This window comes from Erpetoichthys calabaricus, chromosome 16, assembly GCF_900747795.2.
Source record: "Erpetoichthys calabaricus chromosome 16, fErpCal1.3, whole genome shotgun sequence".
NCBI lineage: Eukaryota > Metazoa > Chordata > Cladistia > Polypteriformes > Polypteridae > Erpetoichthys > Erpetoichthys calabaricus.
Window position 1 is genome coordinate 32,173,512 of NC_041409.2, and position 12,051 is coordinate 32,185,562.

The window sequence follows — 12,051 nt, forward strand, 5'->3', positions numbered from 1 at the left end:
TCTTTATCCTTTATCACCCTAACCTGCTGCACATCTTTCCCAGCTTGGTCTCTTTGTCTAGCCAATCGGTACCGGTCCTTTTTTCCCTCCTTAGTGTTCAACCTCTCATACAACTCATCATACGCCTTTTCTTTAGCCTTCGCCACCTCTCTCTTCACCTTGCGCCTTATCTCCTTGTACTCTTGTTTACTTTCTGCATTTCTCTGACTATCCCACTTCTTCTTTGCCATCCTCTTCCTCTGTATACTCTCCTGTATTTCCTCATTCCACCACCAGGTTTCCTTTTCCTCCTTCCTCTTTCCAGATGTCACGCCAAGCACCCTTCTTGCTGTCACCCTTACTACATCTGCTGTAGTTTCCCAGCTGTCTGGTAACTCTTCACTACCACCCAGTGCCTGTGTCACCTTCTCCCTAAACTCAACCTTGCAGTCTTCCTTTTTCAACTTCCACCATTTGATCCTTCGCTCTTCCCTCACTCTCTTCTTCTTCTTGATCTCCAACGTCATCCTACAGACCACCATCCTATGCTGTTTAACTGCACTTTCCCCTGCCACCACTTTGCAGTCTTCAATCTACTTCAGATCAACTCTTCTGCATAGGATGTAATCTACATGTGTGCATCTTCCTCCACTCTTGTATGTAACCCTATGTTCCTCCCTCTTCTTAAAATATGTATTCACCATAGCCATGTCCATCCTTTTGGCAAAATCCACTATCCTCTGACCTTCTTCATTCCTCTCCTTGATACCATACCTACCCATCACCTCCTCATCTCCGCTGTTCCCTTCACCAACATGCCCATTGAAATCCGCTCCAATCACCACTTTCTGTCCCTTGGGTACACTGTTCATCACTTCATCCAACTCACTCCAAAAATCTTCTTTCTCACCCATTGCACACCCAACTTGCGGTGCATATGCACTAACAACATTCATCACCACACCTCCAATTTCCAGCTTCATAATCATTACTCGGTCTGACACTCTTTTCACCTCCAAAACACTCTTGACATACTGTTCCTTCAGAATAACCCCTACTCCATTTCTCCTCCCATCCACACCATGATAGAACAATTTGAATCCACCTCAGATCCCCCTGGCCTTACTCCCCTTCCATTTAGTCTGTTGCACACACAATATATCAACCTTCCTTCTCTCCATCATACCTGCTAACTCTCTCCAGTCATACTGCCAACATTCAAAGTACCTACCCTCAGTTCCACTCTCTTTACTTTCCTCCTCTCCTCCTGCCTCCGGACATGTCTCCCCCTCTTCTTCTCCTTCTTCTTTGGCCAACAGTAGCCCAATTTCTGCCAGCACCCTGTTGGCTAACAGTACTGGTGGCGATCATTGTTAACCCGGGGCTCGACCGATCTGGTATGGAATTTTGTATTGTTGTCCGCATATTGATTTGGCAAAATTTTACACCGGATGCCCTTCCTGATGTAACCCTACCCATTTATCTGGGCTTGGGACTGTCACAAAGAAACACACTGGTTTGTGCATCCCCTGTATACCCTGTAATAGGCAAGGCAGACTTTCCAAAGTAGGATAGTTATACTAAATAAACAAGACAGAGGAGAGTGGTGGCATGTTGATTAGAACATGCAAGTAAACAATTTATTGTAAGTTGTAAACATGACAATAATAACCTCACAGATGATGATGGTGATGAGGATGATGATGAACCCTCTATTACAGCTAGGGCAGGTTCTAGCTAAAATTGAATTTAGAACTGAAAAAAAAATGTAAACCTCATAATTTACAACGATTGCCCTTTATTAATTTTCACACTCAGTTAATGTTTTTAAATCATGAGAGAGCAGATCCTGTCCCAGCAGTAACATACGCTAGATGGTTCCAGACTTTAATTAATTACTTATAGAATTAAAGCTAATCTCAATAAACATCAGTGTTATTCACAGTACAGATGTGGACTGATTGGTACTCATCGTTGTTAGGCCACTGAATCAAAATGTCTATCGTGTGTTTTAATGAGCTTTTGCCTTCACAGTGTGTACCCCAACTATTTCACATTTTTCTGACCTTCATTGCTAATTGTCTTTCTGTCTTTCTCTTCTTTTTCTTTCTAGCGATCTATCTCTGTAAGCGGACTATGCAGAACAAAGCCAGGCTCGAACTTGCAGATTACGAAGCTGTGAGTGTTCACCAAATTAAAAAAACATATGAGTGATTCACCGTTGATTTAATGCACTAATTCTGTTTGGGCTGCTTGTGAGTTTTAGTGTTCATAAATAGGTTTTCGGTGCCTACTTCCCTTAACTTCCTTACACACTTTTGAATAATGGTTTACCCAAGTACTGCCTATATCTGTTAGCTCAAGTACAGCCAACATTTTGTCTGAGTAATGAGGGTCATCCATCCATCCATCCATTTTCCAACCCGCTGAATCCGAACACAGGGTCACGGGGGTCTGCTGGAGCCAATCCCAGCCAACACAGGGCACAAGGCAGGAACCAATCCCAGGCAGGGTGCCAACCCACCGCAGATGAGGGTCATTTCTTTCTTTTAAACTGGCCTGCTCTGTAATATTTTTATGTTTAGTCTGCAGCAGAACATTGACTATTTTAACCAAAAGGTCTTAATAACAGTACACTTGGTTTTGCTTTCCTTCTTCTTAAAAGACATGAAATTTCCAGTGTTTGTTTGCAAATTAGTAATTAATTCATTCTTTTCACAAACAATGCACACATGTCTTATTTATAATCTGATGATCATTGCTACCTCCACAATAGTGATGAGTGAACCCCATGGAGTTTGCTTTGCTGCAAGTTCACTGAAATCATGTGGTTAGGTATGTGAACTTTGACAAATACCGCACAATGCATTGAAGTCAATGGGGAGTATAATGCTAGACCTATTATGGTTGCCAAATATGTGATCTGACCAGTCTGGCAGTAGTGCTAACCACTGTGCCACCCATACCTCAAACAAGAAAAGATGCCGACTGAAGAAATACCACAAATTAAATACAACAAACAGCCACAAACTAGCAATAATAAAATAAAATATAGATAATTACACTCACAGACTGCCATTCTTGGGGCACACATTGGCAGTGCTAGGGAGTGGTGATGTGGGACTGGTTCATTCCAATGTTTGGAGCCACAGGGCAGTGGGAGGGTTACTTTTAAGACTTGTTTTGGGATCGCAGCTGGACTCATGGTTAATTTACAAGCATAATTTGCCATGTGGTGCTATGCTGCCAGCGCACAGGGTTCAGTCTTATATGTCCATTTGCAGTACTTGTAATATTCTCATTATGGTCAGCTAATGTACTCCTCAAATGAAAATATTGCAAGTTTTTATTTTTGAAAAGCATATGGGAAGGATATCTGGCTGTGCTTCTCACCCTTTATAGCTTCAGGACCCTTTTTTTACCTTTCAAGTTCACTGACGACCCACATACAACAAGAACTGCAAGTGGAAGAGATGGGTTTCCCCTTGGTGAAAGGAATGCGGTTAGACGTGGGAAAAATATTGCTCAGCAGTGTCAAGTGCTTTGCTGGACAGTGAAGAGCGGCGGTTTCAGTGCATCTTAGTTGAGGAAATGGATTTTTTTTCCCCCTCATGTAATTTTGACCCAGCAATAACCACATGGGCAATGATCTTATAGTAAGCATGTGTGAAAGTTCTGGACGTGGCTGCTACAGTCTGTGATGTCACACTGGCCTCACAAAGTATCATGAGGCTCTTGCAAAAAATGTTTGCTTAATCTACTGTATGGTGAATATCTAGAAAATTATTTGGCAAACATGGTGGCTGGTAAACACGGCATATTTGCTGTAAGCAACGATTTGGTGAATTTTGCAGAACAACACTACTCAATAACACTTGTTGCAGTAGAGGTATCGATCCACCTCTTGAACCCTCAGGTACCGCTCCAAACACCAGGTAAAAGTATAACAATTATTTATTTTGTTATGATACAGTGCACCAAGCACCCTCCACTCCACACTACTCATATAAACAATTCTCTCTAATAAAGCACAAATAAACACTCCTCCTCTCCCAGACACTTCGCCACCCTACCTCCCAGCTCAGCTCAGTGTACTGGGCTTTCCCAGAGTCCTTTATACTCCCTGACCTGGAGGTGTTCCTGCCCAACAGTCCACAGTCCTTATCTTCACCCCGGAAGCACGTCATTTCTTCCTGTCCCGGGATTATGACACACTTCCGGGTTATAGGGCATATATGAGACCCCGAGCCTCCCGACAGCGACTCCCAGTGGTCCTCAAGGTATCCAGCAGGGCTGTGTATAAAAACTACATAGTCCATGAGGCCCTGCTGGAATTCGGGGCACGTCCATGCTGTTGGGAGAGCTCCTCCTGGCGGCCTGGGGGTGAGGGCCGGAATATGAAGCCGGCAATCCATCACACACTATAATATTAAACAAGAAAGCCTGCCACCACCGTGAATGAGGATCAAAATGATCCCTTCCATCCTTTCTTCTTAACTTGCTTTGTCCATCATGTGGCTCTGGAAGCTTTTGTCAAGAATTCAACCATAGGTGGGAAGTCATTCCCTCAAAGCCCACACTCATGAATACCAGGTCACTTTAGAAGGCACCTTTAGGATTTGGGGGAAAGCCATAAGGCCAGGAGAAAGGAATGGATGCAAGGAAAAGGCGCACTAATTCACATTGTAACTAGTCTGAAAACGTAACCTTGCCTCTAACTACAACACCGGACTACCAAAAAATACTTTTTATTGATTTTTTATTGGTATAAAGTGAAGCCTTTATCAAATCCTGTTCACTGTGTGGCGTGTGCACATTCTTCTTGTATCAGCATGGTCTTTTCTGTGATTACTCTAGTTTGTGTATTGTATGTAAGTATAAAGTATTGATACGTATACATTTTCCCTTATGTGTGTCCTGTGATGGACTGGTGCCCCATCTGGGGTTTGTTCTCTCCCAAAGCTGCTCTTGTTCCTGAATTATTGATTTGGCTTTGACTGATGGATGAAGGAGAGTAGGTTTAAAAAAAGTATATCTTGTTCACTCTACTTGGATAGCCAACAAAGAGTAAAAGTCAAGGTAATTGAAACAATTCAAACAAACAACATCCAAATTTTAAATGTGACTTTACAGGGTTGCTCGTGAGAGCCACCAACCTGGAACACAGCCAGAATAACAAATGGTTATAAAAATAAGATATATTATTACACAAATGAAGATGCAATATGTATATTCAGTATCAATACATTGCATGCTTAATTATTACGCAAGTCACTATTCTGACCTTATCATTATTTACATGCACATTTTCCAAACTGAATGCTTACTGGATGTGGTCATTTTTCAGGTAATATGTAATTGTTTAAAGAGAGAGGGTGTGGCTTAAAGTGATTAACACCTAATGTTAAGATGTATATAATTATTAGGCAACTTCATTACCTTAGGAAAAAAGAGTCAGAAAAGAGATTACTGAAAGGGGAAAAATTGTAATTGCTAAACTACTGAGAAGTAAACATTGGACAATTAAATGTTTTGTTGTGAATAGTAACCAGTGATGCAGAAAATGAAGAACAGAAGAAGAGCAACAAATTAACTGCAATAGACCTCAGAAGAAATGAAAAGGATGCTACCAAACATGCAGTAGCCTCCCGTTCCATCACATTCTAGAACAGCAATAACAACAACATTTATTTATAAAGCACATTTTCATACAAATTATGTAGCTCAAAGTGCTTTACAGGATGAAGAAAGAAAAAATAGACAAAATATATAAAAAATAAAATTAGGCAATGCTAATTAACATAGAATAAAAGTAAGGTCTGATGGCCAGGGAGGATATAAAAAACAAAAAAAAAACTCCAGATGGCTGGAGAAAAAAAAAAATCTGCAGGGGTTCAGAGGCCACGAGACCACCCAGCCCCCTCTAGGCATTCTACCTCACATCAGTCCTCATAGCATTCAGGGTTCACATGGAAGAACTTGATGATGACAGTCATGTGGACTTCTGCCCTTTAATCCATCAATGTAGGGACATCGCGGTGCTTTGATCAGGTGGTGGTGGCGTAGATCGAGCCCAAATTGGGGAAATGCCAGCAGAGCAACACGAGCAAGTCCACTGAGGGAATCTTTGTCCCCATGGAGCAGTCTGCTAATTCTTCTTCCACTATACTGGCCTCTCCGCCAGGTAAGGCTATTCTGACTGGGATGCCAATCCACACCTGCCATCTGTCACAGTACACAATTATTAGGCAACTAAATTACAATTTTTTTCCCTCACACACTTGTTTATTCTCAAGTTTTACAGTAAGTATAACAAATAAGGAACAAAAAATGGCATATAAGAATGAACAAATAACATTTTTAGCCTATCAAAAATATTTAGTGTCCCTTCTTTTCAATAACTGCCATGAGCCTCTCATTCATTGAGTCTATCAGTTTCTTGATCTGTTCACGATGAACTTTCACTGAAGCAGAAACCACACCCTCATTACAGATGTATTTATTCTTACATCTTCATGTTCAAGAAGGGTCCACAAGTTCTCAATAGGATATAAGCCTGGTGAGGAAGGTAGCCAGGTCATTGTTAAGTCATCTTTGAGGCCTTTGCCGGCCAGCCAAGCAGTGGGGTGCATGGATGCATGCAATGAAGTATTGTCCTGGATGAAAATCATGGCCTTTTTAAATGCTGCTAATTTCTTTCTCTGCCAATACTTGAAGAAAGTATCTAACTGGTAACAGGTTTAGGAGTTGATTTTAAGTTCATCTTCTACTCCAAAAGGTCCAACTAGCTCATCCTTTATGATACCCACTGGCACTAGTACCCTTCCTGCTACTGGTGCCCAAAGACATGTAGGTTAGGTGGATTGGCAATTCTAAATTGGCCCTAGTGCGTGCTTGGTGTGTGGGTGTGTGTCCTGCGGTGGGTTGGCACCCTGCCAGGGATTGGTTCCTGCCTTGTGCCCTGTGTTGGCTGGGATTGGCTCCAGATGCCGCACCGATCCACCTGTCGATCTCACGCTCCATTCTTCCCTCACTCGTGAACAAGACCCCGAGATACTTGAACTCCACCACTTGGGGCAGGATCTCGCTACCAACCCTGAGAGGGCACTCCACCCTTTTCCGGCTGAGGACCATGGTCTCAGATTTAGAGGTGCTGATTCTCATCCCAGCCGCTTCACACTCGGCTGCGAACCGATCCAGAGAGAGCTGAAGATCACGGCCTGATGAAGCAAATAGGACAATATCATCTGCAAAAAGCAGTGACCCAATCCTGAGCCCACCAAACCGGACCCCCTCAACGCCCTGGCTGCGCCTAGAAATTCTGTCCATAAAAGTTATGAACAGAATCGGTGACAAAGGGCAGCCCTGGCGGAGTCCAACTCTCACTGGAAACGGGTTTGATTTACTGCTGGCAATGCGGACCAAGCTCTGGCACCGATCGTACAGGGACCGAACAGCCCTTATCAGGGGGTCCGGTACTCCATACTCCCGGAGCACCCCCCACAGGATTCCCCGAGGGACACGGTCGAATGCCTTTTCCAAGTCCACAAAACACATGTAGACTGGTTGCGCAAACTCACATGCACCCTCCAGGACCCTGCTAAGGGTATAGAGCTGGTCCACTGTTCCGTGACCAGGATGAAAACCACACTGTTCCTCCTGAATCCGAGGCACGACTATCCGACGGACCCTCCTCTCCATAATCCCTGAATAGACTTTTCCAGGGAGGCTGAGGAGTGTGATCCCTCTGTAGTTGGAACACACCCTCCGGTCCCCCTTCTTAAAGAGGGGGACCACCACCCCGGTCTGCCAATCCAGAGGCACTGTCCCTGATGTCCATGCGATGTTGCAGAGGCGTGTCAACCAAGACAGTCCTACAACATCCAGAGCCTTGAGGAACTCCGAGCGTATCTCATCCACCCCCGGGGCCCTGCCACCAAGGAGCTTTTTGACCACCTCGGTGACCTCAGTCCCAGAGATGGGGGAGCCCACCTCTGAGTCCCCAGGCTCTGCTTCCTCATTGGAAGGCATGTTAGTGGGATTGAGGAGGTCTTCAAAGTACTCCCCCCACCGACCCACAACGTCCCGAGTCGAGGTCAGCAGCGCACCATCCCCACCATATACAGTGTTGACACTGCACTGCTTCCCCTTCCTGAGACGCCGGATGGTGGACCAGAATCTCCTCGAAGCTGTCCGAAAGTCGTTCTCCATGGCCTCCCCAAACTCCTCCCACGTTTTTGCCTCAGCAACCACAAAAGCCGCATTCCGCTTGGTCTGCCGGTACCTATCAGCTGCCTCCAGAGTCCCACAGGACAAAAGGGACTGGTAGGACTCCTTCTTCAGCTTGACAGCATCCCTTACCGCTGGTGTCCACCAACGGGTTTGGGGATTGCTACCACGACAGGCACCGACCACCTTACGGCCACAGCTTCGGTCAGCTGCTTCAACAATAGAGGCACGGAACATGGCCCATTCGGACTCAATGTCCCCCACCTCCCTCGGGATGTGGTCGAAGTTCTGTCGGAGGTGAGAGTTGAAGCTACTTCTGACAGGGGGCTCTGCCAGACATTCCCAGCAGACCCTCACAACACGTTTGGGCCTACCACGCCTGACCGGCATCCTCCCCCACCATCGAAGCCAACTCACCACCAGGTGGTGATCAGTTGACAGCTCCGCCCCTCTCTTCACCCGAGTGTCCAAGACATGTGGCCGCAAGTCGGATGACACGACCACAAAGTCGATCATCGAACTGAGGCCTAGGGTGCCCTGATGCCAAGTGCACATATGAACACCCCTATGCTTGAACATGGTGTTTGTTATGGACAATCCGTGACGAGCACAGAAGTCCAATAACAAAACACCACTCGGGTTCAGATCGGGGGGGCCATTCCTCCCAATCACGCCCTTCCAGGTCTCACTGTCATTGCCCACATGAGCATTGAAGTCTCCCAGCAGAACAAGGGAGTCCCCAGAATGTATGCCGTCTAGCACCCCCTCCAGGGACTCCAAAAAGGGTGGGTACTCCGAACTGCTGTTCGGTGCATACGCACAAACAACAGTTAGGACCCGTCCCCCCACCCGAAGGCAGAGGGAGGCTACCCTCTCGTCCACCGGGGTGAACCCCAATGAACAGGCTCCAAGTCGGGGGGCTTTAAGTATACCCACACCTGCTCGGCGCCTCTCACCGGGGGCAACTCCAGAGTGGTAGAGAGTCCAGCCCCTCTCAAGGAGATTGGTTCCAGAGTCCAAGCTGTGCGTCGAGGTGAGTCCGACTATATCTAGCCGGAACCTCTCGACCTCGCGCACTAGCTCAGGCTCCTTCCCCTTCAGAGAGGTGACATTCCACGTCCCAAGAGCCAGCTTCTGTAGCCGAGGATCGGACCGCCAAGGACCCCGCCTTCGGCCACTACCCAACTCACACTGCACCCAACCTCCTTGGCCCCTCCCATAGGTGGTGAGCCCATGGGAAGGGGGACCCACGTTGCCTCTTCGGGCTGTGCCCGGCCGAGCCCCATGGGTGCAGGCCCGGCCACAAGGCGCTCGCCATCGGGCCCCACCTCCAGGCCTGGCTCCAGTGGGGGGCCCCGGTGACCCGCGTCCGGGCGAGGGAAAACGCCGTCCAAAGTTTTCATCCATCATAGGAGATCTGTTTAACCGCTCTTTGCCTCATCCCTCACCTAGGACCAGTTTGTCTTGGGTGGCCCTACCAGCGGCATAAAGCCCCGGACAACAGAGCTCCGAGGATCATTGGGACACGCAAACCCCTCCACCACGGTAAGGTGGCAATGAAGAGCATACTTTAAGAAATACTAAGGCACATTTTTTCTAGGATTGCTTTTTTTTATCTATCATTATCTTTTCTTCATCCAAACCCATGTTCCACATGCTGCTATGCTGCTATGCTTCATGAAATTTTCTGCTACACAATGGCATCCACTACCACCAGAATTTTTTCTGGTCATTTTGAATATAGATCTAATTCACCATTCTGAGAAATCCAGTAACTCTGCAATAAGTTGGAGCAACAAATAGTGAATGATCGATGGTGCCACTTACGTGCACGATCAGGATAAATGAATTGTCAGATGGGATATGAAGAAACGCCAGTCAATGAAAATCAGAGTCCTGCACGCTTGTTCAGTCCCATGGCATTTATGCCACCTCATCATTTGAAACAATAAAGCAGAGACTGGTATATAAAAAAAGTAATAATAAAGTTGATCACAACTAAATAAACATGAAATATTTTCTTTAGAGATGGGAGTACGCAGGTATATATTGTAGCCATTCTGTAGGATAAGTTGCCTTATATTCCTAGACACCATGTGCAACTTTTTAAAATACTAATATATCTGAAATGCTTTAAATGAATTTATTCTTTTGTGTGAAAACTGTTGTGTAGTGGAAAAACATGGAATTTCGACAATTGTAATTGGAAATCTAAGCATGCAAAAACAAAACATATGTATTCATCCTCATTGTTCATTAGGTTGCCTGAAACACTCCTTATGTGGAAAGGCAGACAAAGCTAAACGCATAATGGCTAAAAGGATAAGAGCCCATCACAAAATAAGGAAATGGTTGTGTTGTAAATATTATATGCAAAATCTTTTGAGGATTATTTCTGTACATTAACTTCTTCCACACTGAAGTAGCCTGCTGTGACCAACAAGTACAAATTTCCATAAAGAAACATATCACAGCTTTTAGTTTCCAAGTGGCAGAAAAATAAGCAGCGGTCAGTTGTTCAGCTTTTGTTAAGGCGCAAAGCAAGAATTGCAATCAAGAGAGTGATAATCGGGAACCTGAAATTCTTAAATAATTATTTTTGTTTCATGAGAGGGAGTGTCACAAACACATTTGGTAAACTCAGAAATAATTTTTATTTGTTGCTGTTTTTATTTTTGTAAAATCTGAATGTTGTTTTGATGATATCAGTTCTGTAATATTTTGTAATGAGTGTTTTCTATTGCCACAGCCATTTCCAGTATTATTTGAGAAGTTTATTAAAATACTGACCATAATTTTCAAAAGGACTTCTAACGTTCTGAATGTTTTTGTTGCATTATATTTGCTCAAAAATTTGAATGAGCAGTGCTTACTATCATTACTCTATTTATATATCTCTTTGTAGGAAAATCTTGCAAGACTCCAAAGAGCCTTTGCACGAAAATGGGAATTTATCTTCATGCAGGCAGAGGCGCAGGTCAAGTGAGTATTGGCAGAAGGAAAGTCATTTTCCTTTATGTATTCATTAAAATGTATAACATAGAATTACATATGTGTTCAGACATAACATTATTCGTATGGGTTGGACAATTGTTGAAGAGATTGTGAACTGCTTCTGAAAAGCCTCCTCTGCATTCAGTCACCTCCGCAAATGTGTCTTCTCCAATCAGGATCTCCAAATGGCCACCAATAATAGGATCTATCACATGGTTTGTATTTCAATACTTCTCTATGGATGCAAGTCCTGGACTATCTACTCTGAGCAAATCCGCATCCTAGAAGTGTTCCATATCTACTGCCTCCAGGAGATCCTAGGCATCACTGGCAGAACCAGATCCCAAACATTAAAATTCTGGAACACTGCTTACTCATCCATCAGCATTGAGACCATGCTGCTCAGTGGTGTCTTCTGTTGAACCGGGCACATTACCTGAAAGGATAAGTCTCAGTTTCTGCGGATAATCCTATATGGTGAATTCACCAAAGGATCTTGACCTTGGGGTGGCCCAAAAAAACACTGTAAGGACCACTTGAAGCATTCACTCAAGGCCTGCTTCATTTCACGTAGGCAGCTCGAGACACCTGATTTGGAGGCAAATCACCTTTGAAAAAGTCACAACAATGAACCCATCAGCTGGAGGAGAAGAGAGTGGAAAGACATCTCTATTGATGCCAATTTACTGCGCCTGGGGAGCAATTCCCTTGCTTATCATACCCTTGGGTCTGCCTTTCCTGAAATGTGCTGCTCTCCCACCAGCATACACCATTACAAGTCCTTCATGTGACATTCTGTCAGACCTATTAATATATATACAGTATATACTGTATATATATATATATATA

The 12,051-nt window shown here is 44.6% G+C and overlaps 1 protein-coding gene across 3 annotated transcripts in view; it reads left to right on the forward strand.

The window, feature by feature from the left end:
• rgs6 (regulator of G protein signaling 6) overlaps positions 1–12,051 on the forward strand; it is a 160,047-nt gene that overhangs the window by 105,844 nt on the left and 42,152 nt on the right. For all 3 annotated transcript variants that reach the window (XM_028821925.2, XM_028821922.2, XM_028821923.2), the window contains exons 7-8: positions 2,093–2,157; positions 11,114–11,190. In XM_028821925.2, the coding sequence (XP_028677758.1) occupies positions 2,093–2,157; positions 11,114–11,190 (142 nt within the window). The remainder of the gene's footprint in view (positions 1–2,092; positions 2,158–11,113; positions 11,191–12,051) is intronic.